Here is a 26660-nt window from a genome sequence, read left to right as displayed (position 1 = left end):
TCTAGCTTTAAAACTGAGCCTGCTGCAACCTAAAAATCTTAAGTTGCATTAATGCGTTAAAGAAATTAGTGGCGTTAAAACGAACTTGCGTTAACACGTTATTATCGCGTAACTTTTACAGCCCTACAATTTTCAACTAACGACCTTTGGTGTCATAGGGCTAAATGAGAGTCACTGCATTGCGAGAATGCATCTGCATATACACTGGCCTGTCAGACTAACCCTATTCCATGTTATTCATCATTCATCATTCATCATTTTTCATTGTGTACATGTTCACATTAATTTTGAATACGTTCACATTCACTTTAAATAAAACTAATTTGATGTAATTCTAAAAGAGTCACCGTGGATCAAACATCTTGTTATGCATATGTTGGGAATGTCTTTCAGATACTGTTGAAGGAGAAGCTTGTGCCAGCATAACAAAATGTTCGGTGAACTCAAAACCCCATGAAGAGGACAGACTGGACACTGAGGCCTCCTGTCTAAAGACAGAAGAGACAAAAGTGCTGAGCCTTGATACCAAGAAGGAGAAGATCACTCCACAAAGGATTAAGGTAAGACTTCTTGGTGATTTTTCAATAGTTCTTTACCTTAGGGGTTTGCCACTAGCTGTAATTTCAGCATTGAGTTGTTTTATTCTCGGCATCTTACTGTACTGTTCTAACTTATTTGTGTCTACTCGCTCATATCTGTCATCTCTTCTGTTGTAGTTCATTTTGCTAGAAGGAGCATCCTCCTTGTTGCAGCAGCTCACCACTCAGTCCTGTAGCGAAATAGAGAACCTGGAACTGGCAATAGAGTCCAATCTTCTAAAGGCCAACCTATACCTGCAGCAAGGACATGCTGCACTTAGGTATAGCAGCCAGCTTTATACATGTGTTTCCTGTGTTTACATGCTTGTATTTGTATTTCCTGACAATCCTAACCATTTTAACGCCTTTCAGTTCTAAGATGGCAATTTCCTCCTTGGTGCTGCTGCAGAATTCTCCTGTAATCATGAGAGGAATCATACCTGGCTCTGAGAACTTTGTGTCTGAGATCCCACATACCAGGACTGGAAGTGAACGGGTAGCATGTTTATATAAAATCGTTTTTTTTTATAACAAAACTCAAGTATATGAAATCATTATCTGTGAACTGACGTAAACGTTACAGAACATGACAACAATACAACCAAAAATAGCACCTGCAATCAAACTGCAAACAACAACAACAGCATGAAAGTGGTACCTCTAAGTGTGTTAGTAGCTGAAATTTGATAATGGCATTTTTTTACATTTACATGTAAAATATGCACATATCAACCACACTGGGGCAGTAGAACATTGATTGATTGTACATGGTGTATGCATGGGTTTATATGTGTAGTAATATCCTGTCTGCAGGGTTCAAAAGATTGCAGTGTGTCAAACCCCCTGCATGGAGACTGTCCCAGAGCAGTTGAGGCCAGTGACAGAATTGGAGTTTCACTGTGGCTGCGTTGCCGCCTGGCTCTGGTCCGCAGCGTGGCCGCAGACATCCCTTGCACTGCTGCCTTTTTCCCAGGTCCGATCATGTGTTATGCTGCTCTTTCTTTTTTTCTGAGTGGTGTATTGTAAGCTAAAACAGTTGGATGTATGTCACAAGAATTACAAATGTCAAGACAAGTTAGTAATCTTCCCTCCTATGCAAACTAGCACTGGGTGTATACTTGAAAAACACATAGAGAACTACTCTAGCTTGTTTCTTTACATTGTTTTTCACATAACAAGGCTTGGTGTATTATGCCCAGAGTGCCTAGTGTTACCATTCTGGTAACACTGTATAATAACCATCATTTATAAATGTTAATTTGATAGTTGATTAAACATAGTTAATAGTTATTTGTTTGTAAAATAAACAATGAAATGATAATTAACAAATTATTAGTAATGATATACAATTATTTTATCATTCGTTTGTGTAATATGAAATAATTAGTTTATAAATTATGTATTGTGTCATAGCTGAGACAATAACAAATATATTCTGATTACATTAGTAAAGTATTTACACAGTACACAGTATCACACACAACAGTTTATTGTTATACACATTATACCATTAACAGGTGTTAAGTGTTACCAAGAGCTGGTCAATCTATCTATGTAATATTTATAGATGTTTTACAAATGATTTCTTAAGGGTTTACAAATAATTTCGTAATCATTAACAAATACTTATAAAATTGTATAATGTGTGCAACAATAAACTCTTAAAATTACATATATTATAGTATTACTAATAGTTAATTAACATTATTAATTATAATTTCATGGTTTGTTAACAGTAAAATAACGATTAACTAACATTTAATTAACTATCAATTTACCATTTATAATTGATGGTTATTATAAAGTGTTACCGAAAATTTTAGTATTATAAAATTTAAGTATTTTCAACACCTTCAAATGGCTAACCAATGAAAAAAATTTGCGGACTTCATTAGTTGCATATAGATTAGTAATAGAATGTTGATTATTGGATATTGAATCTGCGTGTGTGTGGATGTGTTCATATTTATATTTACTAGGTAAGAACATCAATGAGGAGGCAGCTCGGGTGTTACATGAGGGTCTTGATGAATGTGCACGATGGGGAGAACTCGATATTCAGGCTCTTCTGATGGTCGAAGGTGCGGAATTCGAAGCACAGAGAGGCAAGATTGATCACAGCATGGCAATGCTGCAGGTACAACATACACACAGACACCTTTTTGTCACTTTTTATTATCAAACAAATTAGTATATTTTACAAAAGAAAGAGAAAACCTTAACAAAGTATGGGAACCAAGTATGTTAAAGATTTCTTGGTCTACTAAGTTTGTGTTCATATTGTCCTTGGATTTATCCAGATCCATGTATGTCAGTGTCCTCAATGTTCGCAGTGAAGGTTACACATGTCTCATTTTCTGGGAAATGTATCCCCTTATTCATCAGGGAAAATGTCAGTTTATCCTTCACATGGATTCGAACTGGGGTTGCTGCGACCACAATGCAGATTACTAACCACTATACGATCACGGCTGCTTGTCTTTTGAAGTAACTGGTTCTTATAAGATATTTGGAGCTCTTGATCTCAAACCTTTTACTATTTTATCTGTGTGGATTTCCTAAATGATGTCTTACAAAAGACAGTCAAGTTCCATGGATGGTTTAGGAAATAGCCGGTTGGTCGTGCTACGGTTGCTAAAAATAGTAACACACTACCAGAATATGTCTGATGATCCTCGCCTCGAAACCCGTGTCACCCAAACCTCATGCCATTAATATTTAGCAAACACACATGCATAGATGGTTCTAAGGTGGATCTTTTATCGTTGCCGTTATAATGACGGTCATTTATCATTATTATCGCTATTTCCTATTGGCTTTATTATCGCAGATCGTCGAGCTATTAATGCTATAAATAGTAACATTAACGCGCTACCAAAACACGGCTGATGATCATCGCCTCGTATCCCGTGTTGTAATGATATGAAAGATGTAATTGGCTTTATTATTAAGGCGGTTCAAACGGTGTGTTAATATTGTCTGTTGTGCTTAATCTATGGTAGAAATTAAGCAGTGTGTGGTGTATGTAAATATTACAATATTTTTTTTATCACAAGCATTGACTATTAACTTTATACACTTGCCATTGTGATTAATTAATAGCCTATCATTTAGGAACAGGACAGAATAGTTTATATATAATATTATAATATAATTTAATATAATGTAGGCTAATAAAATAGATTATTATTAATACTATTATTACTAGAAGAGTATATATATATTTATTGTATATAATATAATTCAGTGGTATGCTGTACATTGTATTTGAATGAAAAAGAACACTTGTATTGAGTCATCTTAATAACATATTTATTATAAACAAATTTTAAAAAACAGTACAGTAATAAAATCAGTGCAATCAGTGGTATATACATTTATCAACAATAAAATCAACAGGAATACAATGTAATGGAACAAAATAGAACAGAATATATATGTATATATATATAATACAATAAAAAAAATATATTATAAATACTATTGTTACTAGAATAATATATATATAATATAATGCAATATAATAAAATATAATATAATATAATACCATATAATATAATATAATACCATGTAATAGAATAGAATAGAATATAGTATCGTATAATAGAATATAATAGATTATTATTAATACTATATTACTAGAATACAATACAGTATATGAAATAGTATATAATACAATACAATATAGGCTAATGTGAACAGAGTTATCAGGGTCGAGTATCTTTTTTTGTGCCATATCCCCGGGCTTCAAGTGCAGCCCTCCACTCAGCCAGAGTCACGGTGGCTGTGGCCTGGCAGTACCAATTCCCAAAGTACTGTTGGTGGGTGGCAGGGTCCCGCTCCCTCTGACACTGCTTGCAGGTGATGGCGTCACTCTTCCTAGAGTATTTCCTCTTCCTTTTGCCACTCTGTTCCTCCTCCTGTCTTTTCCTCTTGTGGTAATTTTGAGTGGTGTAAGGCACATCTGTCAGGGAAGAACCTGCAGGAACCACAGATTGGAAGGCAGGCAAGAGAGGTTGTGGTGCAGGCAGGTGAGGTTGGGCTGCACACAGGAGAGGTCTGGGCGCAAGCAGGAGAGGTCTGAGAGGTTGGGGAGCTGCCTGGAGAGGCGGCTCGAGAGCTGCAAGGAAGGGCGGCCTAAGACCAGCAGATGGAGTTATGTTCAGTCTTTGTTTTAGCTGGGCCATCCCTGCAGTATTAGGGGGCAAAACAAAGATGTGGGGATTTGCCACACTGCTGTTAGGCATACAGGGTCTTCCTTTCCTTTCAACTGCAGGAGGCAGGCTCTCTGGGCTGACGAAGGTGATTTTTGGGGTGGAGATGGCCTGCTCGCAAAGAGGCTGAGGGCCGTGGTGAGCTGGAGGGCGGCTGTGTGGTGGTTGCAGCTCGGGAAGAGGCTGAGGGCCGTGGTGAGTTGGAGGGCGGCTGTGTGGAGGTGGCAGCAGCAGCAGTGGCAGGTTGGCTCTGGCTTCTAGCGGATCTCACCTCCCGCTTGACCTGGATGGCATAACGGCCTGCCGGATAATGTGAGATGTACCCCTGGAAGGCTCTTTTGTTGACGAGGTTGTTGTGTGAATCAGAGTTTCCTGACTCCTCTGACATTGATGCCACCACATAACCCGGGTCTCCACCGCGACGCAGAACAGCCATCTTCGCACTCTTTCACCCTCTCAGGCGACAGAGCCCGCACCCATGGCCTGTTCTCCCTCTTAATTCGTTTTGCTTCCTCTGTGTCGAAGAGGCTAGCATGGCCATCCCCCCTCCTCCTAAATTTAGGCTCCATTCTGTATGATTGGGGGAAAAAAAAAAACACAGTGAGAATATGCTTGGTCTGTCCTCTTATATTGTAAAATTATGGCCTGCTATATGTTATGTTATAATTTCTTTCTTCTTTCTTAATTTCATATTTACTTTTAGTATATTTCACTACAGAATAGTGATCCAGCAAACTAAGAATGTCATTGCATTGATAACTTGTTTATTTATGCATATGACAATACATCCTTGTATCCTGATCTCCAATCTAGCTAAACTAACATAAATTACACTCTGTGTCCATTACTTCTCATGCAAAAGAGGTTATGCAACATTTAGTTGCCTCTGTCTGTCTGTGATACAGTGTTTTCTAATAATGTACTTACTATACAGAATCTGTAAACAATTTAATTTTTTAAAACTAGTTACCAGGTGAGTACCTTACTGGACCTATGCATTACCATGTCTTATTCTCAACTGCTTTACAACCTGTAACTTAACACTATAACATTCTGAAACAATTCATATACACAGGGGCTAAATTAGCATACTCAGCAAAATACCAAATACATAGACTGATCCACACATAAAGAGTGGAAACATAGATTACGTTGGTAAACTGTGGACTACGTATTTTCTGTCTTGTACTATTGATTAACGTTAACGTCAGTGTTATTACCAAATAGCCAGCCCGTTATTAACTGTAGGACTACATAATGTGCTTTGTAAACAGACAGGCTAACACACTAGTGTTGTCAGCTGCCTAAAATAAAGCATAGTATCATACCAGCTGACGTCAGCTGGTTATGAATGGAGAGTCGTTCGCGACTTCAACTAGTGTGAGATAGCCAGGTTACGTGGATATGACATTAGCTCGCTAGCGTGCTGGCTCGCCACCAATGTAAACCACATATTTTCAATAAATGGTTGACGATGAACTTACCCAAACTATAGCAAAGACGTCGGGTCGAAAAGAAATGCTGGTGAAGGACTTGACTTTCCGTTGAAGGGACCTGGCGTTGATTTCTAGGGGCGTGGCTTCCGGCGTCAATCTTGGTAGCAATAGCGAGTGTGATTGGTCAAATCTTGGTAGACGCAACGGACGGTGATTGGCAGGGCGGCCTCCGATTGGTCAAATCTTGGTAGAATCTTGGTAGCGATACGCAAGATGATTGGCTCTGAAATGTGGAAGGAAGTAGCCGGTTGGTCGTGGTACGGTTGCTAAAAATAGTAACACACTACCAGAATATGTCTGCTGATCCTCGCCTCGAAACCCGTGTCACCCAAACCTCATGCCATTAATATTTAGCAAACACACATGCATAGATGGTTCTAAGGTGGATCTTTTATCGTTGCCGTTATAATGACGGTCATTTATCATTATTATCGCTATTTCCTATTGGCTTTATTATCGCAGATCGTCGAGCTATTAATGCTATAAATAGTAACATTAACGCGCTACCAAAACACGGCTGATGATCATCGCCTCGTATCCCGTGTTGTAATGATATGAAAGATGTAATTGGCTTTATTATTAAGGCGGTTCAAACGGTGTGTTAATATTGTCTGTTGTGCTTAATCTATGGTAGAAATTAAGCAGTGTGTGGTGTATGTAAATATTACAATATTTTGTTTATCACAAGCATTGACTATTAACTTTATACACTTGCCATTGTGATTAATTAATAGCCTATCATTTAGGAACAGGACAGAATAGTTTATATATAATATTATAATATAATTTAATATAATATAGGCTAATAAAATAGATTATTATTAATACTATTATTACTAGAAGAGTATATATATATTTATTGTATATAATATAATTCAGTGGTATGCTATACATTGTATTTGAATGAAAAAGAACACTTGTATTGAGTCATCTTAATAACATATTTATTATAAACAAATTTTAAAAAACAGTACAGTAATAAAATCAGTGCAATCAGTGGTATATACATTTATCAACAATAAATAAAATCAACAGGAATACAATGTAATGGAACAAAATAGAACAGAATATATATAATACAATAAAAAATATATATTATAAATACTATTGTTACTAGAATAATATATATATAATATAATGCAATATAATAAAATATAATATAATAAAATATAATATAATATAATACCATATAATATAATATAATACCATGTAATAGAATAGAATAGAATATAGTATCGTATAATAGAATATAATAGATTATTATTAATACTATTATTACTAAAATAATATATATATATAATATAATGCAATATAATGCAATATAATATAATAAAATATAATATAATACCATATAATATAATATAATATAATACCATGTAATAGAATAGAATAGAATATAGTATCGTATAATAGAATATAATAGATTATTATTAATACTATATTACTAGAATACAATACAGTATATGAAATAGTATATAATACAATTCAATATAGGCTAATGTGAACAGAGTTATCAGGGTCGAGTATCTTTTTTTGTGCCATATCCCCGGGCTTCAAGTGCAGCCCTCCACTCAGCCAGAGTCACGGTGGCTGTGGCCTGGCAGTACCAATTCCCAAAGTACTGCTGGTGGGTGGCAGGGTCCCGCTCCCTCTGACACTGCTTGCAGGTGATGGCGTCACTCTTCCTCGAGTATTTCCTCTTCCTTTTGCCACTCTGTTCCTCCTCCTGTCTTTTCCTCTTGTGATAATGCTGAGTGGTGTAAGGCACATCTGTAAGGGAAGAACCTGCAGGAACCACAGATTGGAAGGCAGGCAAGAGAGGTTGTGGTGCAGGCAGGTGAGGTTGGGCTGCACACAGGAGAGGTCTGGGCGCAAGCAGGAGAGGTCTGAGAGGTTGGGGAGCTGCCTGGAGAGGCGGCTCGAGAGCTGCAAGGAAGGGCGGCCTAAGACCAGCAGATGGAGTTATGTTCAGTCTTTGTTTTAACTTGGCCATCCCTGCAGTATTAGGAGGCAAAACAAAGATGTGGGGATTTGCCACACTGCTGTTAGGCATACAGGGTCTGCCTTTCCTTTCAACTGCAGGAGGCAGGCTCTCTGGGCTGACGAAGGTGATTTTTGAGGTGGAGATGGCCTGCTCGCAAAGAGGCTGAGGGCCGTGGTGAGCTGGAGGGCAGCTGTGTGGTGGTTGCAGCTCGTGAAGAGGCTGAGGGCCGTGGTGAGCTGGAGGGCGGCTGTGTGGCGATTGTAGCTCGAGAAGAGGCTGAGGGCCGTGGTGAGCTGGAGGGCAACTGTGTGGTGGTTGCAGCTCGTGAAGAGGCTGAGGGCCGTGGTGAGCTGGAGGGCGGCTGTGTGGCGGTTGTAGCTCGTGAAGAGGCTGAGGGCCGTGGTGAGGTGGAGGGCAGCTGTGTGGTGGTTGCAGCTCGTGAAGAGGCTGAGGGCCGTGGTGAGCTGGAGGGCGGCTGTGTGGCGGTTGTAGCTCGTGAAGAGGCTGAGGGCCGTGGTGAGGTGGAGGGCAGCTGTGTGGTGGTTGCAGCTCGTGAAGAGGCTGAGGGCCGTGGTGAGTTGGAGGGTGGCTGTGTGGAGGTGGCTTGACCTGGATGGCATAACGGCCTGCCGGATAATGTGAGATGTACCCCTGGAAGGCTCTTTTGTTGACGAGGTTGTTGTGTGAATCAGAGTTTCCTGACTCCTCTGACATTGATGCCACCACATAACCCGCATACCCCAACGCATTTTCTGCCACCCATTGAAAAGTTTGGCCCCTGAATATCCCAAACTGCATCTGATGTTGGCCCAGGACATGCTGCATATTCTCCGGGTCTCCACCGCGACGCAGAACAGCCATCTTCGCACTCTTTCACCCTCTCAGGCGACAGAGCCCGCACTCATGGCCTGTTCTCCCTCTTAATTCGTTTTGCTTCCTCTGTGTCAAAGAGGCTAGCATGGCCATCCCCCCTCCTCCTAAATTTAGGCTCCATTCTGTATGATTGGGGGGAAAAACAAAACACAGTGAGAATATGCTTGGTCTGTCCTCTTATAATGTAAAATTATGGCCTGCTATATGTTATGTTATAATTTCTTTCTTCTTTCTTAATTTCATATTTACTTTTAGTATATTTCACTACAGAATAGTGATCCAGCAAACTAAGAATGTCATTGCATTGATAACTTGTTTATTTATGCATATGACAATACATCCTTGTATCCTGATCTCCAATCTAGCTAAACTAACATAAATTACACTCTGTGTCCATTACTTCTCATGCAAAAGAGGTTATGCAACATTTAGTTGCCTCTGTCTGTCTGTGATACAGTGTTTTCTAATAATGTACTTACTATACAGAATCTGTAAACAATTTAATTTTTTAAAACTAGTTACCAGGTGAGTACCTTACTGGACCTATGCATTACATGTCTTATTCTCAACTGCTTTACAACCTGTAACTTAACACTATAACATTCTGAAACAATTCATATACACAGGGGCTAAAGCTACATAATGTGCTATGTAAACAGACAGGCTAACACACTAGTGTTGTCAGCTGCCTAAAATAAAGCATAGTATCATATCAGCTGACGTCAGCTGGTTATGAATGGAGAGTCGTTCGCGACTTCAACTAGTGTGAGATAGCCAGGTTACGTGGATATGACATTAGCTCGCTAGCGTGCTGGCTCGCCACCAATGTAAACCACATATTTTCAATAAATGGTTGACGATGAACTTACCCAAACTATAGCAAAGACGTCGGGTCGAAAAGAAATGCTGGTGAAGGACTTGACTTTCCGTTGAAGGGACCTGACGTTGATTTCTAGGGGCGTGGCTTCCGGCGTCAATCTTGGTAGCAATAGCGAGTGTGATTGGTCAAATCTTGGTAGACGCAACGGACGGTGATTGGCTGTCGCCATTCTTGGTAGCAGGGCGGCCTCCGATTGGTCAAATCTTGGTAGAATCTTGGTAGCGATACGCAAGATGATTGGCTCTGAAATGATGGATGAGCTCGACCGACAGGCGACGGGGAGCGCCACTAGCCCTACGTGAGCTCTGGCATGAGCATGTTTCTCGCACCATTGCATGCAAACCTGGGTGTTTTTTTGTCGTGTGGAGAACGCCGCTCAAAATCGGGAAATATGGGGCCTGACGCAGGAAAATATTGGCTGGAGTTGTCCAGTTTCAAACTATGCTAAGAAAGGCCGAGGCTGGAGTACATTACAACATATAAGAAAGTAAGCTCCCCACTGCTGCCGTGACCCGGATTCGAACCGGGGTTGCTGCGACCACAACGCAGAGTACTAACCACTATACGATCACGGCTGCTTGTATTTTGAAGTAACTGGTTCTAACCATAATATATTTGGAGCTCTTGATCTCAAACCTACTACTATTTTATCTCTGTGGATTTCCTAAATGATGTCTTGCAAAAAACAGTCAAGTTCCATGGATGGTTTATCTAGCACTGCTGATTTTGTTCCTTCATGGACGAATTTTGTTTTTCAAAGAAAGGTGATTAGCAAGTAACACTAGAAAATAGCAGAGGCTTCATGATCAATGTGGCTGGCTGAAAGTGACTGAAAGTTGGAGACAGCTTTTAAAGGGCCATTTAGCCATGATTTGTCTCTTTCCAGATGATGTTAATTTACTTTGATACCCAGTCTATAGAGCAGGAACATTGGAAACGAGTAGGAAGTCATTTTGAACCTAAAGTGATTACGAGCTAGCCAGGAGTCGAACCTAGAATCTTCTGATCCGTAGTCAGACGCGTTATCCATTGCGCCACTAGCCCTACGCGAGCTCTGGCATGAGCATGTTTCTCGCACCATTGCATGCAAACCTGGGTGTTTTTTTGTCGTGTGGAGAACGCCGCTCAAAATCGGGAAATATGGGGCCTGACGCAGGAAAATATTGGCTGGAGTTGTCCAGTTTCAAACTATGCTAAGAAAGGCCGAGGCTGGAGTACATTACAACATATAAGAAAGTAAGCTCCCCACTGCTGCCGTGACCCGGATTCGAACCGGGGTTGCTGCGACCACAACGCAGACCACTATACGATCACAGCTGCTTGTATTTTGAAGTAACTGGTTCTAACCATAATATATTTGGAGCTCTTGATCTCAAACCTACTACTATTTTATCTCTGTGGATTTCCTAAATGATGTCTTGCAAAAAACAGTCAAGTTCCATGGATGGTTTATCTAGCACTGCTGATTTTGTTCCTTCATGGACGAATTTTGTTTTTCAAAGAAAGGTGATTAGCAAGTAACACTAGAAAATAGCAGAGGCTCCATGATCAATGTGGCTGGCTGAAAGTGACTGGTTGGAGACAGCTTTTAAAGGGCCATTTAGCCATGATTTGTCTCTTTCCAGATGATGTTAATTTACTTTGATACCCAGTCTATAGAGCAGGAACATTGGAAACGAGTAGGAAGTCATTTTGAACCTAAAGTGATTACGAGCTAGCCAGGAGTCGAACCTAGAATCTTCTGATCCGTAGTCAGACGCGTTATCCATTGCGCCACTAGCCCTACGTGAGCTCTGGCATGAGCATGTTTCTCGCACCATTGCATGCAAACCTGGGTGTTTTTTTGTCGTGTGGAGAACGCCGCTCAAAATCGGGAAATATGGGGCCTGACGCAGGAAAATATTGGCTGGAGTTGTCCAGTTTCAAACTATGCTAAGAAAGGCCGAGGCTGGAGTACATTACAACATATAAGAAAGTAAGCTCCCCACTGCTGCCGTGACCCGGATTCGAACCGGGGTTGCTGCGACCACAACGCAGAGTACTAACCACTATACGATCACGGCTGCTTGTATTTTGAAGTAACTGGTTCTAACCATAATATATTTGGAGCTCTTGATCTCAAACCTACTACTATTTTATCTCTGTGGATTTCCTAAATGATGTCTTGCAAAAAACAGTCAAGTTCCATGGATGGTTTATCTAGCACTGCTGATTTTGTTCCTTCATGGACGAATTTTGTTTTTCAAAGAAAGGTGATTAGCAAGTAACACTAGAAAATAGCAGAGGCTTCATGATCAATGTGGCTGGCTGAAAGTGACTGAAAGTTGGAGACAGCTTTTAAAGGGCCATTTAGCCATGATTTGTCTCTTTCCAGATGATGTTAATTTACTTTGATACCCAGTCTATAGAGCAGGAACATTGGAAACGAGTAGGAAGTCATTTTGAACCTAAAGTGATTACGAGCTAGCCAGGAGTCGAACCTAGAATCTTCTGATCCGTAGTCAGACGCGTTATCCATTGCGCCACTAGCCCTACGTGAGCTCTGGCATGAGCATGTTTCTCGCACCATTGCATGCAAACCTGGGTGTTTTTTTGTCGTGTGGAGAACGCCGCTCAAAATCGGGAAATATGGGGCCTGACGCAGGAAAATATTGGCTGGAGTTGTCCAGTTTCAAACTATGCTAAGAAAGGCCGAGGCTGGAGTACATTACAACATATAAGAAAGTAAGCTCCCCACTGCTGCCGTGACCCGGATTCGAACCAGGGTTGCTGCGACCACAACGCAGAGTACTAACCACTATACGATCACGGCTGCTTGTATTTTGAAGTAACTGGTTCTAACCATAATATATTTGGAGCTCTTGATCTCAAACCTACTACTATTTTATCTCTGTGGATTTCCTAAATGATGTCTTGCAAAAAACAGTCAAGTTCCATGGATGGTTTATCTAGCACTGCTGATTTTGTTCCTTCATGGACGAATTTTGTTTTTCAAAGAAAGGTGATTAGCAAGTAACACTAGAAAATAGCAGAGGCTTCATGATCAATGTGGCTGGCTGAAAGTGACTGAAAGTTGGAGACAGCTTTTAAAGGGCCATTTAGCCATGATTTGTCTCTTTCCAGATGATGTTAATTTACTTTGATACCCAGTCTATAGAGCAGGAACATTGGAAACGAGTAGGAAGTCATTTTGAACCTAAAGTGATTACGAGCTAGCCAGGAGTCGAACCTAGAATCTTCTGATCCGTAGTCAGACGCGTTATCCATTGCGCCACTAGCCCTACGCGAGCTCTGGCATGAGCATGTTTCTCGCACCATTGCATGCAAACCTGGGTGTTTTTTTGTCGTGTGGAGAACGCCGCTCAAAATCGGGAAATATGGGGCCTGACGCAGGAAAATATTGGCTGGAGTTGTCCAGTTTCAAACTATGCTAAGAAAGGCCGAGGCTGGAGTACATTACAACATATAAGAAAGTAAGCTCCCCACTGCTGCCGTGACCCGGATTCGAACCGGGGTTGCTGCGACCACAACGCAGAGTACTAACCACTATACGATCACGGCTGCTTGTATTTTGAAGTAACTGGTTCTAACCATAATATATTTGGAGCTCTTGATCTCAAACCTACTACTATTTTATCTCTGTGGATTTCCTAAATGATGTCTTGCAAAAAACAGTCAAGTTCCATGGATGGTTTATCTAGCACTGCTGATTTTGTTCCTTCATGGACGAATTTTGTTTTTCAAAGAAAGGTGATTAGCAAGTAACACTAGAAAATAGCAGAGGCTTCATGATCAATGTGGCTGGCTGAAAGTGACTGAAAGTTGGAGACAGCTTTTAAAGGGCCATTTAGCCATGATTTGTCTCTTTCCAGATGATGTTAATTTACTTTGATACCCAGTCTATAGAGCAGGAACATTGGAAACGAGTAGGAAGTCATTTTGAACCTAAAGTGATTACGAGCTAGCCAGGAGTCGAACCTAGAATCTTCTGATCCGTAGTCAGACGCGTTATCCATTGCGCCACTAGCCCTAAGCGAGCTCTGGCATGAGCATGTTTCTCGCACCATTGCATGCAAACCTGGGTGTTTTTTTGTCGTGTGGAGAACGCCGCTCAAAATCGGGAAATATGGGGCCTGACGCAGGAAAATATTGGCTGGAGTTGTCCAGTTTCAAACTATGCTAAGAAAGGCCGAGGCTGGAGTACATTACAACATATAAGAAAGTAAGCTCCCCACTGCTGCCGTGACCCGAATTCGAACCGGGGTTGCTGCGACCACAACGCAGAGTACTAACCACTATACGATCACGGCTGCTTGTATTTTGAAGTAACTGGTTCTAACCATAATATATTTGGAGCTCTTGATCTCAAACCTACTACTATTTTATCTCTGTGGATTTCCTAAATGATGTCTTGCAAAAAACAGTCAAGTTCCATGGATGGTTTATCTAGCACTGCTGATTTTGTTCCTTCATGGACGAATTTTGTTTTTCAAAGAAAGGTGATTAGCAAGTAACACTAGAAAATAGCAGAGGCTTCATGATCAATGTGGCTGGCTGAAAGTGACTGAAAGTTGGAGACAGCTTTTAAAGGGCCATTTAGCCATGATTTGTCTCTTTCCAGATGATGTTAATTTACTTTGATACCCAGTCTATAGAGCAGGAACATTGGAAACGAGTAGGAAGTCATTTTGAACCTAAAGTGATTACGAGCTAGCCAGGAGTCGAACCTAGAATCTTCTGATCCGTAGTCAGACGCGTTATCCATTGCGCCACTAGCCCTACGCGAGCTCTGGCATGAGCATGTTTCTCGCACCATTGCATGCAAACCTGGGTGTTTTTTTGTCGTGTGGAGAACGCCGCTCAAAATCGGGAAATATGGGGCCTGACGCAGGAAAATATTGGCTGGAGTTGTCCAGTTTCAAACTATGCTAAGAAAGGCCGAGGCTGGAGTACATTACAACATATAAGAAAGTAAGCTCCCCACTGCTGCCGTGACCCGGATTCGAACCGGGGTTGCTGCGACCACAACGCAGAGTACTAACCACTATACGATCACGGCTGCTTGTATTTTGAAGTAACTGGTTCTAACCATAATATATTTGGAGCTCTTGATCTCAAACCTACTACTATTTTATCTCTGTGGATTTCCTAAATGATGTCTTGCAAAAAACAGTCAAGTTCCATGGATGGTTTATCTAGCACTGCTGATTTTGTTCCTTCATGGACGAATTTTGTTTTTCAAAGAAAGGTGATTAGCAAGTAACACTAGAAAATAGCAGAGGCTTCATGATCAATGTGGCTGGCTGAAAGTGACTGAAAGTTGGAGACAGCTTTTAAAGGGCCATTTAGCCATGATTTGTCTCTTTCCAGATGATGTTAATTTACTTTGATACCCAGTCTATAGAGCAGGAACATTGGAAACGAGTAGGAAGTCATTTTGAACCTAAAGTGATTACGAGCTAGCCAGGAGTCGAACCTAGAATCTTCTGATCCGTAGTCAGACGCGTTATCCATTGCGCCACTAGCCCTACGCGAGCTCTGGCATGAGCATGTTTCTCGCACCATTGCATGCAAACCTGGGTGTTTTTTTGTCGTGTGGAGAACGCCGCTCAAAATCGGGAAATATGGGGCCTGACGCAGGAAAATATTGGCTGGAGTTGTCCAGTTTCAAACTATGCTAAGAAAGGCCGAGGCTGGAGTACATTACAACATATAAGAAAGTAAGCTCCCCACTGCTGCCGTGACCCGGATTCGAACCGGGGTTGCTGCGACCACAACGCAGAGTACTAACCACTATACGATCACGGCTGCTTGTATTTTGAAGTAACTGGTTCTAACCATAATATATTTGGAGCTCTTGATCTCAAACCTACTACTATTTTATCTCTGTGGATTTCCTAAATGATGTCTTGCAAAAAACAGTCAAGTTCCATGGATGGTTTATCTAGCACTGCTGATTTTGTTCCTTCATGGACGAATTTTGTTTTTCAAAGAAAGGTGATTAGCAAGTAACACTAGAAAATAGCAGAGGCTTCATGATCAATGTGGCTGGCTGAAAGTGACTGAAAGTTGGAGACAGCTTTTAAAGGGCCATTTAGCCATGATTTGTCTCTTTCCAGATGATGTTAATTTACTTTGATACCCAGTCTATAGAGCAGGAACATTGGAAACGAGTAGGAAGTCATTTTGAACCTAAAGTGATTACGAGCTAGCCAGGAGTCGAACCTAGAATCTTCTGATCCGTAGTCAGACGCGTTATCCATTGCGCCACTAGCCCTACGCGAGCTCTGGCATGAGCATGTTTCTCGCACCATTGCATGCAAACCTGGGTGTTTTTTTGTCGTGTGGAGAACGCCGCTCAAAATCGGGAAATATGGGGCCTGACGCAGGAAAATATTGGCTGGAGTTGTCCAGTTTCAAACTATGCTAAGAAAGGCCGAGGCTGGAGTACATTACAACATATAAGAAAGTAAGCTCCCCACTGCTGCCGTGACCCGGATTCGAACCGGGGTTGCTGCGACCACAACGCAGACCACTATACGATCACAGCTGCTTGTATTTTGAAGTAACTGGTTCTAACCATAATATATTTGGAGCTCTTGATCTCAAACCTACTACTATTTTATCTCTGTGGATTTCCTAAATGATGTCTTGCAAAAAACAGTCAAGTTCCATGGATGGTTTATCTAGCACTGCTGATTTTGTTCCTTCATGGACGAATTTTGTTTTTCAAAGAAAGGTGATTAGCAAGTAACACTAGAAAATAGCAGAGGCTCCATGATCAATGTGGCTGGCTGAAAGTGACTGGTTGGAGACAGCTTTTAAAGGGCCATTTAGCCATGATTTGTCTCTTTCCAGATGATGTTAATTTACTTTGATACCCAGTCTATAGAGCAGGAACATTGGAAACGAGTAGGAAGTCATTTTGAACCTAAAGTGATTACGAGCTAGCCAGGAGTCGAACCTAGAATCTTCTGATCCGTAGTCAGACGCGTTATCCATTGCGCCACTAGCCCTACGTGAGCTCTGGCATGAGCATGTTTCTCGCACCATTGCATGCAAACCTGGGTGTTTTTTTGTCGTGTGGAGAACGCCGCTCAAAATCGGGAAATATGGGGCCTGACGCAGGAAAATATTGGCTGGAGTTGTCCAGTTTCAAACTATGCTAAGAAAGGCCGAGGCTGGAGTACATTACAACATATAAGAAAGTAAGCTCCCCACTGCTGCCGTGACCCGGATTCGAACCGGGGTTGCTGCGACCACAACGCAGAGTACTAACCACTATACGATCACGGCTGCTTGTATTTTGAAGTAACTGGTTCTAACCATAATATATTTGGAGCTCTTGATCTCAAACCTACTACTATTTTATCTCTGTGGATTTCCTAAATGATGTCTTGCAAAAAACAGTCAAGTTCCATGGATGGTTTATCTAGCACTGCTGATTTTGTTCCTTCATGGACGAATTTTGTTTTTCAAAGAAAGGTGATTAGCAAGTAACACTAGAAAATAGCAGAGGCTTCATGATCAATGTGGCTGGCTGAAAGTGACTGAAAGTTGGAGACAGCTTTTAAAGGGCCATTTAGCCATGATTTGTCTCTTTCCAGATGATGTTAATTTACTTTGATACCCAGTCTATAGAGCAGGAACATTGGAAACGAGTAGGAAGTCATTTTGAACCTAAAGTGATTACGAGCTAGCCAGGAGTCGAACCTAGAATCTTCTGATCCGTAGTCAGACGCGTTATCCATTGCGCCACTAGCCCTACGTGAGCTCTGGCATGAGCATGTTTCTCGCACCATTGCATGCAAACCTGGGTGTTTTTTTGTCGTGTGGAGAACGCCGCTCAAAATCGGGAAATATGGGGCCTGACGCAGGAAAATATTGGCTGGAGTTGTCCAGTTTCAAACTATGCTAAGAAAGGCCGAGGCTGGAGTACATTACAACATATAAGAAAGTAAGCTCCCCACTGCTGCCGTGACCCGGATTCGAACCAGGGTTGCTGCGACCACAACGCAGAGTACTAACCACTATACGATCACGGCTGCTTGTATTTTGAAGTAACTGGTTCTAACCATAATATATTTGGAGCTCTTGATCTCAAACCTACTACTATTTTATCTCTGTGGATTTCCTAAATGATGTCTTGCAAAAAACAGTCAAGTTCCATGGATGGTTTATCTAGCACTGCTGATTTTGTTCCTTCATGGACGAATTTTGTTTTTCAAAGAAAGGTGATTAGCAAGTAACACTAGAAAATAGCAGAGGCTTCATGATCAATGTGGCTGGCTGAAAGTGACTGAAAGTTGGAGACAGCTTTTAAAGGGCCATTTAGCCATGATTTGTCTCTTTCCAGATGATGTTAATTTACTTTGATACCCAGTCTATAGAGCAGGAACATTGGAAACGAGTAGGAAGTCATTTTGAACCTAAAGTGATTACGAGCTAGCCAGGAGTCGAACCTAGAATCTTCTGATCCGTAGTCAGACGCGTTATCCATTGCGCCACTAGCCCTACGCGAGCTCTGGCATGAGCATGTTTCTCGCACCATTGCATGCAAACCTGGGTGTTTTTTTGTCGTGTGGAGAACGCCGCTCAAAATCGGGAAATATGGGGCCTGACGCAGGAAAATATTGGCTGGAGTTGTCCAGTTTCAAACTATGCTAAGAAAGGCCGAGGCTGGAGTACATTACAACATATAAGAAAGTAAGCTCCCCACTGCTGCCGTGACCCGGATTCGAACCGGGGTTGCTGCGACCACAACGCAGAGTACTAACCACTATACGATCACGGCTGCTTGTATTTTGAAGTAACTGGTTCTAACCATAATATATTTGGAGCTCTTGATCTCAAACCTACTACTATTTTATCTCTGTGGATTTCCTAAATGATGTCTTGCAAAAAACAGTCAAGTTCCATGGATGGTTTATCTAGCACTGCTGATTTTGTTCCTTCATGGACGAATTTTGTTTTTCAAAGAAAGGTGATTAGCAAGTAACACTAGAAAATAGCAGAGGCTTCATGATCAATGTGGCTGGCTGAAAGTGACTGAAAGTTGGAGACAGCTTTTAAAGGGCCATTTAGCCATGATTTGTCTCTTTCCAGATGATGTTAATTTACTTTGATACCCAGTCTATAGAGCAGGAACATTGGAAACGAGTAGGAAGTCATTTTGAACCTAAAGTGATTACGAGCTAGCCAGGAGTCGAACCTAGAATCTTCTGATCCGTAGTCAGACGCGTTATCCATTGCGCCACTAGCCCTAAGCGAGCTCTGGCATGAGCATGTTTCTCGCACCATTGCATGCAAACCTGGGTGTTTTTTTGTCGTGTGGAGAACGCCGCTCAAAATCGGGAAATATGGGGCCTGACGCAGGAAAATATTGGCTGGAGTTGTCCAGTTTCAAACTATGCTAAGAAAGGCCGAGGCTGGAGTACATTACAACATATAAGAAAGTAAGCTCCCCACTGCTGCCGTGACCCGAATTCGAACCGGGGTTGCTGCGACCACAACGCAGAGTACTAACCACTATACGATCACGGCTGCTTGTATTTTGAAGTAACTGGTTCTAACCATAATATATTTGGAGCTCTTGATCTCAAACCTACTACTATTTTATCTCTGTGGATTTCCTAAATGATGTCTTGCAAAAAACAGTCAAGTTCCATGGATGGTTTATCTAGCACTGCTGATTTTGTTCCTTCATGGACGAATTTTGTTTTTCAAAGAAAGGTGATTAGCAAGTAACACTAGAAAATAGCAGAGGCTTCATGATCAATGTGGCTGGCTGAAAGTGACTGAAAGTTGGAGACAGCTTTTAAAGGGCCATTTAGCCATGATTTGTCTCTTTCCAGATGATGTTAATTTACTTTGATACCCAGTCTATAGAGCAGGAACATTGGAAACGAGTAGGAAGTCATTTTGAACCTAAAGTGATTACGAGCTAGCCAGGAGTCGAACCTAGAATCTTCTGATCCGTAGTCAGACGCGTTATCCATTGCGCCACTAGCCCTACGCGAGCTCTGGCATGAGCATGTTTCTCGCACCATTGCATGCAAACCTGGGTGTTTTTTTGTCGTGTGGAGAACGCCGCTCAAAATCGGGAAATATGGGGCCTGACGCAGGAAAATATTGGCTGGAGTTGTCCAGTTTCAAACTATGCTAAGAAAGGCCGAGGCTGGAGTACATTACAACATATAAGAAAGTAAGCTCCCCACTGCTGCCGTGACCCGGATTCGAACCGGGGTTGCTGCGACCACAACGCAGAGTACTAACCACTATACGATCACGGCTGCTTGTATTTTGAAGTAACTGGTTCTAACCATAATATATTTGGAGCTCTTGATCTCAAACCTACTACTATTTTATCTCTGTGGATTTCCTAAATGATGTCTTGCAAAAAACAGTCAAGTTCCATGGATGGTTTATCTAGCACTGCTGATTTTGTTCCTTCATGGACGAATTTTGTTTTTCAAAGAAAGGTGATTAGCAAGTAACACTAGAAAATAGCAGAGGCTTCATGATCAATGTGGCTGGCTGAAAGTGACTGAAAGTTGGAGACAGCTTTTAAAGGGCCATTTAGCCATGATTTGTCTCTTTCCAGATGATGTTAATTTACTTTGATACCCAGTCTATAGAGCAGGAACATTGGAAACGAGTAGGAAGTCATTTTGAACCTAAAGTGATTACGAGCTAGCCAGGAGTCGAACCTAGAATCTTCTGATCCGTAGTCAGACGCGTTATCCATTGCGCCACTAGCCCTACGCGAGCTCTGGCATGAGCATGTTTCTCGCACCATTGCATGCAAACCTGGGTGTTTTTTTGTCGTGTGGAGAACGCCGCTCAAAATCGGGAAATATGGGGCCTGACGCAGGAAAATATTGGCTGGAGTTGTCCAGTTTCAAACTATGCTAAGAAAGGCCGAGGCTGGAGTACATTACAACATATAAGAAAGTAAGCTCCCCACTGCTGCCGTGACCCGGATTCGAACCGGGGTTGCTGCGACCACAACGCAGAGTACTAACCACTATACGATCACGGCTGCTTGTATTTTGAAGTAACTGGTTCTAACCATAATATATTTGGAGCTCTTGATCTCAAACCTACTACTATTTTATCTCTGTGGATTTCCTAAATGATGTCTTGCAAAAAACAGTCAAGTTCCATGGATGGTTTATCTAGCACTGCTGATTTTGTTCCTTCATGGACGAATTTTGTTTTTCAAAGAAAGGTGATTAGCAAGTAACACTAGAAAATAGCAGAGGCTTCATGATCAATGTGGCTGGCTGAAAGTGACTGAAAGTTGGAGACAGCTTTTAAAGGGCCATTTAGCCATGATTTGTCTCTTTCCAGATGATGTTAATTTACTTTGATACCCAGTCTATAGAGCAGGAACATTGGAAACGAGTAGGAAGTCATTTTGAACCTAAAGTGATTACGAGCTAGCCAGGAGTCGAACCTAGAATCTTCTGATCCGTAGTCAGACGCGTTATCCATTGCGCCACTAGCCCTACGCGAGCTCTGGCATGAGCATGTTTCTCGCACCATTGCATGCAAACCTGGGTGTTTTTTTGTCGTGTGGAGAACGCCGCTCAAAATCGGGAAATATGGGGCCTGACGCAGGAAAATATTGGCTGGAGTTGTCCAGTTTCAAACTATGCTAAGAAAGGCCGAGGCTGGAGTACATTACAACATATAAGAAAGTAAGCTCCCCACTGCTGCCGTGACCCGGATTCGAACCGGGGTTGCTGCGACCACAACGCAGAGTACTAACCACTATACGATCACGGCTGCTTGTATTTTGAAGTAACTGGTTCTAACCATAATATATTTGGAGCTCTTGATCTCAAACCTACTACTATTTTATCTCTGTGGATTTCCTAAATGATGTCTTGCAAAAAACAGTCAAGTTCCATGGATGGTTTATCTAGCACTGCTGATTTTGTTCCTTCATGGACGAATTTTGTTTTTCAAAGAAAGGTGATTAGCAAGTAACACTAGAAAATAGCAGAGGCTTCATGATCAATGTGGCTGGCTGAAAGTGACTGAAAGTTGGAGACAGCTTTTAAAGGGCCATTTAGCCATGATTTGTCTCTTTCCAGATGATGTTAATTTACTTTGATACCCAGTCTATAGAGCAGGAACATTGGAAACGAGTAGGAAGTCATTTTGAACCTAAAGTGATTACGAGCTAGCCAGGAGTCGAACCTAGAATCTTCTGATCCGTAGTCAGACGCGTTATCCATTGCGCCACTAGCCCTACGCGAGCTCTGGCATGAGCATGTTTCTCGCACCATTGCATGCAAACCTGGGTGTTTTTTTGTCGTGTGGAGAACGCCGCTCAAAATCGGGAAATATGGGGCCTGACGCAGGAAAATATTGGCTGGAGTTGTCCAGTTTCAAACTATGCTAAGAAAGGCCGAGGCTGGAGTACATTACAACATATAAGAAAGTAAGCTCCCCACTGCTGCCGTGACCCGGATTCGAACCGGGGTTGCTGCGACCACAACGCAGAGTACTAACCACTATACGATCACGGCTGCTTGTATTTTGAAGTAACTGGTTCTAACCATAATATATTTGGAGCTCTTGATCTCAAACCTACTACTATTTTATCTCTGTGGATTTCCTAAATGATGTCTTGCAAAAAACAGTCAAGTTCCATGGATGGTTTATCTAGCACTGCTGATTTTGTTCCTTCATGGACGAATTTTGTTTTTCAAAGAAAGGTGATTAGCAAGTAACACTAGAAAATAGCAGAGGCTTCATGATCAATGTGGCTGGCTGAAAGTGACTGAAAGTTGGAGACAGCTTTTAAAGGGCCATTTAGCCATGATTTGTCTCTTTCCAGATGATGTTAATTTACTTTGATACCCAGTCTATAGAGCAGGAACATTGGAAACGAGTAGGAAGTCATTTTGAACCTAAAGTGATTACGAGCTAGCCAGGAGTCGAACCTAGAATCTTCTGATCCGTAGTCAGACGCGTTATCCATTGCGCCACTAGCCCTACGTGAGCTCTGGCATGAGCATGTTTCTCGCACCATTGCATGCAAACCTGGGTGTTTTTTTGTCGTGTGGAGAACGCCGCTCAAAATCGGGAAATATGGGGCCTGACGCAGGAAAATATTGGCTGGAGTTGTCCAGTTTCAAACTATGCTAAGAAAGGCCGAGGCTGGAGTACATTACAACATATAAGAAAGTAAGCTCCCCACTGCTGCCGTGACCCGGATTCGAACCGGGGTTGCTGCGACCACAACGCAGAGTACTAACCACTATACGATCACGGCTGCTTGTATTTTGAAGTAACTGGTTCTAACCATAATATATTTGGAGCTCTTGATCTCAAACCTACTACTATTTTATCTCTGTGGATTTCCTAAATGATGTCTTGCAAAAAACAGTCAAGTTCCATGGATGGTTTATCTAGCACTGCTGATTTTGTTCCTTCATGGACGAATTTTGTTTTTCAAAGAAAGGTGATTAGCAAGTAACACTAGAAAATAGCAGAGGCTTCATGATCAATGTGGCTGGCTGAAAGTGACTGAAAGTTGGAGACAGCTTTTAAAGGGCCATTTAGCCATGATTTGTCTCTTTCCAGATGATGTTAATTTACTTTGATACCCAGTCTATAGAGCAGGAACATTGGAAACGAGTAGGAAGTCATTTTGAACCTAAAGTGATTACGAGCTAGCCAGGAGTCGAACCTAGAATCTTCTGATCCGTAGTCAGACGCGTTATCCATTGCGCCACTAGCCCTACGTGAGCTCTGGCATGAGCATGTTTCTCGCACCATTGCATGCAAACCTGGGTGTTTTTTTGTCGTGTGGAGAACGCCGCTCAAAATCGGGAAATATGGGGCCTGACGCAGGAAAATATTGGCTGGAGTTGTCCAGTTTCAAACTATGCTAAGAAAGGCCGAGGCTGGAGTACATTACAACATATAAGAAAGTAAGCTCCCCACTGCTGCCGTGACCCGGATTCGAACCGGGGTTGCTGCGACCACAACGCAGAGTACTAACCACTATACGATCACGGCTGCTTGTATTTTGAAGTAACTGGTTCTAACCATAATATATTTGGAGCTCTTGATCTCAAACCTACTACTATTTTATCTCTGTGGATTTCCTAAATGATGTCTTGCAAAAAACAGTCAAGTTCCATGGATGGTTTATCTAGCACTGCTGATTTTGTTCCTTCATGGACGAATTTTGTTTTTCAAAGAAAGGTGATTAGCAAGTAACACTAGAAAATAGCAGAGGCTTCATGATCAATGTGGCTGGCTGAAAGTGACTGAAAGTTGGAGACAGCTTTTAAAGGGCCATTTAGCCATGATTTGTCTCTTTCCAGATGATGTTAATTTACTTTGATACCCAGTCTATAGAGCAGGAACATTGGAAACGAGTAGGAAGTCATTTTGAACCTAAAGTGATTACGAGCTAGCCAGGAGTCGAACCTAGAATCTTCTGATCCGTAGTCAGACGCGTTATCCATTGCGCCACTAGCCCTACGCGAGCTCTGGCATGAGCATGTTTCTCGCACCATTGCATGCAAACCTGGGTGTTTTTTTGTCGTGTGGAGAACGCCGCTCAAAATCGGGAAATATGGGGCCTGACGCAGGAAAATATTGGCTGGAGTTGTCCAGTTTCAAACTATGCTAAGAAAGGCCGAGGCTGGAGTACATTACAACATATAAGAAAGTAAGCTCCCCACTGCTGCCGTGACCCGGATTCGAACCGGGGTTGCTGCGACCACAACGCAGAGTACTAACCACTATACGATCACGGCTGCTTGTATTTTGAAGTAACTGGTTCTAACCATAATATATTTGGAGCTCTTGATCTCAAACCTACTACTATTTTATCTCTGTGGATTTCCTAAATGATGTCTTGCAAAAAACAGTCAAGTTCCATGGATGGTTTATCTAGCACTGCTGATTTTGTTCCTTCATGGACGAATTTTGTTTTTCAAAGAAAGGTGATTAGCAAGTAACACTAGAAAATAGCAGAGGCTTCATGATCAATGTGGCTGGCTGAAAGTGACTGAAAGTTGGAGACAGCTTTTAAAGGGCCATTTAGCCATGATTTGTCTCTTTCCAGATGATGTTAATTTACTTTGATACCCAGTCTATAGAGCAGGAACATTGGAAACGAGTAGGAAGTCATTTTGAACCTAAAGTGATTACGAGCTAGCCAGGAGTCGAACCTAGAATCTTCTGATCCGTAGTCAGACGCGTTATCCATTGCGCCACTAGCCCTACGCGAGCTCTGGCATGAGCATGTTTCTCGCACCATTGCATGCAAACCTGGGTGTTTTTTTGTCGTGTGGAGAACGCCGCTCAAAATCGGGAAATATGGGGCCTGACGCAGGAAAATATTGGCTGGAGTTGTCCAGTTTCAAACTATGCTAAGAAAGGCCGAGGCTGGAGTACATTACAACATATAAGAAAGTAAGCTCCCCACTGCTGCCGTGACCCGGATTCGAACCGGGGTTGCTGCGACCACAACGCAGAGTACTAACCACTATACGATCACGGCTGCTTGTATTTTGAAGTAACTGGTTCTAACCATAATATATTTGGAGCTCTTGATCTCAAACCTACTACTATTTTATCTCTGTGGATTTCCTAAATGATGTCTTGCAAAAAACAGTCAAGTTCCATGGATGGTTTATCTAGCACTGCTGATTTTGTTCCTTCATGGACGAATTTTGTTTTTCAAAGAAAGGTGATTAGCAAGTAACACTAGAAAATAGCAGAGGCTTCATGATCAATGTGGCTGGCTGAAAGTGACTGAAAGTTGGAGACAGCTTTTAAAGGGCCATTTAGCCATGATTTGTCTCTTTCCAGATGATGTTAATTTACTTTGATACCCAGTCTATAGAGCAGGAACATTGGAAACGAGTAGGAAGTCATTTTGAACCTAAAGTGATTACGAGCTAGCCAGGAGTCGAACCTAGAATCTTCTGATCCGTAGTCAGACGCGTTATCCATTGCGCCACTAGCCCTACGCGAGCTCTGGCATGAGCATGTTTCTCGCACCATTGCATGCAAACCTGGGTGTTTTTTTGTCGTGTGGAGAACGCCGCTCAAAATCGGGAAATATGGGGCCTGACGCAGGAAAATATTGGCTGGAGTTGTCCAGTTTCAAACTATGCTAAGAAAGGCCGAGGCTGGAGTACATTACAACATATAAGAAAGTAAGCTCCCCACTGCTGCCGTGACCCGGATTCGAACCGGGGTTGCTGCGACCACAACGCAGAGTACTAACCACTATACGATCACGGCTGCTTGTATTTTGAAGTAACTGGTTCTAACCATAATATATTTGGAGCTCTTGATCTCAAACCTACTACTATTTTATCTCTGTGGATTTCCTAAATGATGTCTTGCAAAAAACAGTCAAGTTCCATGGATGGTTTATCTAGCACTGCTGATTTTGTTCCTTCATGGACGAATTTTGTTTTTCAAAGAAAGGTGATTAGCAAGTAACACTAGAAAATAGCAGAGGCTTCATGATCAATGTGGCTGGCTGAAAGTGACTGAAAGTTGGAGACAGCTTTTAAAGGGCCATTTAGCCATGATTTGTCTCTTTCCAGATGATGTTAATTTACTTTGATACCCAGTCTATAGAGCAGG

General features: G+C 41.9%; 1 protein-coding gene and 39 non-coding genes across 46 annotated transcripts in view; 1 reads left to right on the top strand and 39 right to left on the bottom strand.

The window, feature by feature from the left end:
• Positions 1 to 26660, top strand: part of cfap54 (cilia and flagella associated 54) — a 99648-nt gene that overhangs the window by 30792 nt on the left and 42196 nt on the right. For 6 of the 7 annotated variants that reach the window (XM_074612183.1, XM_074612182.1, XM_074612184.1 and 3 more), the window contains exons 50-54: positions 394 to 560; positions 717 to 859; positions 951 to 1074; positions 1392 to 1551; positions 2558 to 2715. In XM_074612183.1, the coding sequence (XP_074468284.1) occupies positions 394 to 560; positions 717 to 859; positions 951 to 1074; positions 1392 to 1551; positions 2558 to 2715 (752 nt within the window). Of the gene's footprint in view, positions 1 to 393; positions 561 to 716; positions 860 to 950; positions 1075 to 1374; positions 1552 to 2557; positions 2716 to 26660 lie in introns of those variants that run through there. The other variant, XM_074612188.1, reaches the window with a different exon arrangement.
• On the bottom strand, positions 10529 to 10600 carry trnah-gug (transfer RNA histidin (anticodon GUG)). Its single transcript has one exon. It is a non-coding gene; the product is annotated as a tRNA-His (tRNA).
• On the bottom strand, positions 10997 to 11069 carry trnar-acg (transfer RNA arginine (anticodon ACG)). The gene has a single exon. It is a non-coding gene; the product is annotated as a tRNA-Arg (tRNA).
• trnar-acg (transfer RNA arginine (anticodon ACG)) lies at positions 11736 to 11808 on the bottom strand. Its single transcript has one exon. It is a non-coding gene; the product is annotated as a tRNA-Arg (tRNA).
• On the bottom strand, positions 12017 to 12088 carry trnah-gug (transfer RNA histidin (anticodon GUG)). The gene has a single exon. It is a non-coding gene; the product is annotated as a tRNA-His (tRNA).
• Positions 12485 to 12557, bottom strand: trnar-acg (transfer RNA arginine (anticodon ACG)). The gene has a single exon. It is a non-coding gene; the product is annotated as a tRNA-Arg (tRNA).
• Positions 12766 to 12837, bottom strand: trnah-gug (transfer RNA histidin (anticodon GUG)). Its single transcript has one exon. It is a non-coding gene; the product is annotated as a tRNA-His (tRNA).
• On the bottom strand, positions 13234 to 13306 carry trnar-acg (transfer RNA arginine (anticodon ACG)). Its single transcript has one exon. It is a non-coding gene; the product is annotated as a tRNA-Arg (tRNA).
• On the bottom strand, positions 13515 to 13586 carry trnah-gug (transfer RNA histidin (anticodon GUG)). Its single transcript has one exon. It is a non-coding gene; the product is annotated as a tRNA-His (tRNA).
• trnar-acg (transfer RNA arginine (anticodon ACG)) lies at positions 13983 to 14055 on the bottom strand. Its single transcript has one exon. It is a non-coding gene; the product is annotated as a tRNA-Arg (tRNA).
• trnar-acg (transfer RNA arginine (anticodon ACG)) lies at positions 14732 to 14804 on the bottom strand. Its single transcript has one exon. It is a non-coding gene; the product is annotated as a tRNA-Arg (tRNA).
• Positions 15013 to 15084, bottom strand: trnah-gug (transfer RNA histidin (anticodon GUG)). Its single transcript has one exon. It is a non-coding gene; the product is annotated as a tRNA-His (tRNA).
• trnar-acg (transfer RNA arginine (anticodon ACG)) lies at positions 15481 to 15553 on the bottom strand. Its single transcript has one exon. It is a non-coding gene; the product is annotated as a tRNA-Arg (tRNA).
• Positions 15762 to 15833, bottom strand: trnah-gug (transfer RNA histidin (anticodon GUG)). Its single transcript has one exon. It is a non-coding gene; the product is annotated as a tRNA-His (tRNA).
• Positions 16230 to 16302, bottom strand: trnar-acg (transfer RNA arginine (anticodon ACG)). The gene has a single exon. It is a non-coding gene; the product is annotated as a tRNA-Arg (tRNA).
• On the bottom strand, positions 16969 to 17041 carry trnar-acg (transfer RNA arginine (anticodon ACG)). Its single transcript has one exon. It is a non-coding gene; the product is annotated as a tRNA-Arg (tRNA).
• trnah-gug (transfer RNA histidin (anticodon GUG)) lies at positions 17250 to 17321 on the bottom strand. Its single transcript has one exon. It is a non-coding gene; the product is annotated as a tRNA-His (tRNA).
• On the bottom strand, positions 17718 to 17790 carry trnar-acg (transfer RNA arginine (anticodon ACG)). Its single transcript has one exon. It is a non-coding gene; the product is annotated as a tRNA-Arg (tRNA).
• Positions 17999 to 18070, bottom strand: trnah-gug (transfer RNA histidin (anticodon GUG)). The gene has a single exon. It is a non-coding gene; the product is annotated as a tRNA-His (tRNA).
• trnar-acg (transfer RNA arginine (anticodon ACG)) lies at positions 18467 to 18539 on the bottom strand. The gene has a single exon. It is a non-coding gene; the product is annotated as a tRNA-Arg (tRNA).
• trnah-gug (transfer RNA histidin (anticodon GUG)) lies at positions 18748 to 18819 on the bottom strand. The gene has a single exon. It is a non-coding gene; the product is annotated as a tRNA-His (tRNA).
• Positions 19216 to 19288, bottom strand: trnar-acg (transfer RNA arginine (anticodon ACG)). The gene has a single exon. It is a non-coding gene; the product is annotated as a tRNA-Arg (tRNA).
• On the bottom strand, positions 19965 to 20037 carry trnar-acg (transfer RNA arginine (anticodon ACG)). The gene has a single exon. It is a non-coding gene; the product is annotated as a tRNA-Arg (tRNA).
• Positions 20246 to 20317, bottom strand: trnah-gug (transfer RNA histidin (anticodon GUG)). Its single transcript has one exon. It is a non-coding gene; the product is annotated as a tRNA-His (tRNA).
• On the bottom strand, positions 20714 to 20786 carry trnar-acg (transfer RNA arginine (anticodon ACG)). The gene has a single exon. It is a non-coding gene; the product is annotated as a tRNA-Arg (tRNA).
• Positions 20995 to 21066, bottom strand: trnah-gug (transfer RNA histidin (anticodon GUG)). Its single transcript has one exon. It is a non-coding gene; the product is annotated as a tRNA-His (tRNA).
• Positions 21463 to 21535, bottom strand: trnar-acg (transfer RNA arginine (anticodon ACG)). The gene has a single exon. It is a non-coding gene; the product is annotated as a tRNA-Arg (tRNA).
• On the bottom strand, positions 21744 to 21815 carry trnah-gug (transfer RNA histidin (anticodon GUG)). Its single transcript has one exon. It is a non-coding gene; the product is annotated as a tRNA-His (tRNA).
• trnar-acg (transfer RNA arginine (anticodon ACG)) lies at positions 22212 to 22284 on the bottom strand. Its single transcript has one exon. It is a non-coding gene; the product is annotated as a tRNA-Arg (tRNA).
• Positions 22493 to 22564, bottom strand: trnah-gug (transfer RNA histidin (anticodon GUG)). Its single transcript has one exon. It is a non-coding gene; the product is annotated as a tRNA-His (tRNA).
• trnar-acg (transfer RNA arginine (anticodon ACG)) lies at positions 22961 to 23033 on the bottom strand. The gene has a single exon. It is a non-coding gene; the product is annotated as a tRNA-Arg (tRNA).
• trnah-gug (transfer RNA histidin (anticodon GUG)) lies at positions 23242 to 23313 on the bottom strand. The gene has a single exon. It is a non-coding gene; the product is annotated as a tRNA-His (tRNA).
• On the bottom strand, positions 23710 to 23782 carry trnar-acg (transfer RNA arginine (anticodon ACG)). The gene has a single exon. It is a non-coding gene; the product is annotated as a tRNA-Arg (tRNA).
• trnah-gug (transfer RNA histidin (anticodon GUG)) lies at positions 23991 to 24062 on the bottom strand. The gene has a single exon. It is a non-coding gene; the product is annotated as a tRNA-His (tRNA).
• On the bottom strand, positions 24459 to 24531 carry trnar-acg (transfer RNA arginine (anticodon ACG)). Its single transcript has one exon. It is a non-coding gene; the product is annotated as a tRNA-Arg (tRNA).
• trnah-gug (transfer RNA histidin (anticodon GUG)) lies at positions 24740 to 24811 on the bottom strand. The gene has a single exon. It is a non-coding gene; the product is annotated as a tRNA-His (tRNA).
• trnar-acg (transfer RNA arginine (anticodon ACG)) lies at positions 25208 to 25280 on the bottom strand. Its single transcript has one exon. It is a non-coding gene; the product is annotated as a tRNA-Arg (tRNA).
• trnah-gug (transfer RNA histidin (anticodon GUG)) lies at positions 25489 to 25560 on the bottom strand. The gene has a single exon. It is a non-coding gene; the product is annotated as a tRNA-His (tRNA).
• trnar-acg (transfer RNA arginine (anticodon ACG)) lies at positions 25957 to 26029 on the bottom strand. The gene has a single exon. It is a non-coding gene; the product is annotated as a tRNA-Arg (tRNA).
• On the bottom strand, positions 26238 to 26309 carry trnah-gug (transfer RNA histidin (anticodon GUG)). Its single transcript has one exon. It is a non-coding gene; the product is annotated as a tRNA-His (tRNA).

This window comes from Sebastes fasciatus, chromosome 16 (assembly GCF_043250625.1).
Source record: "Sebastes fasciatus isolate fSebFas1 chromosome 16, fSebFas1.pri, whole genome shotgun sequence".
Taxonomy (NCBI): Eukaryota; Metazoa; Chordata; class Actinopteri; order Perciformes; family Sebastidae; genus Sebastes; species Sebastes fasciatus.
Note: the sequence above shows the minus strand (reverse complement) of the source record. Positions and strands in the feature narration are given on the sequence as shown.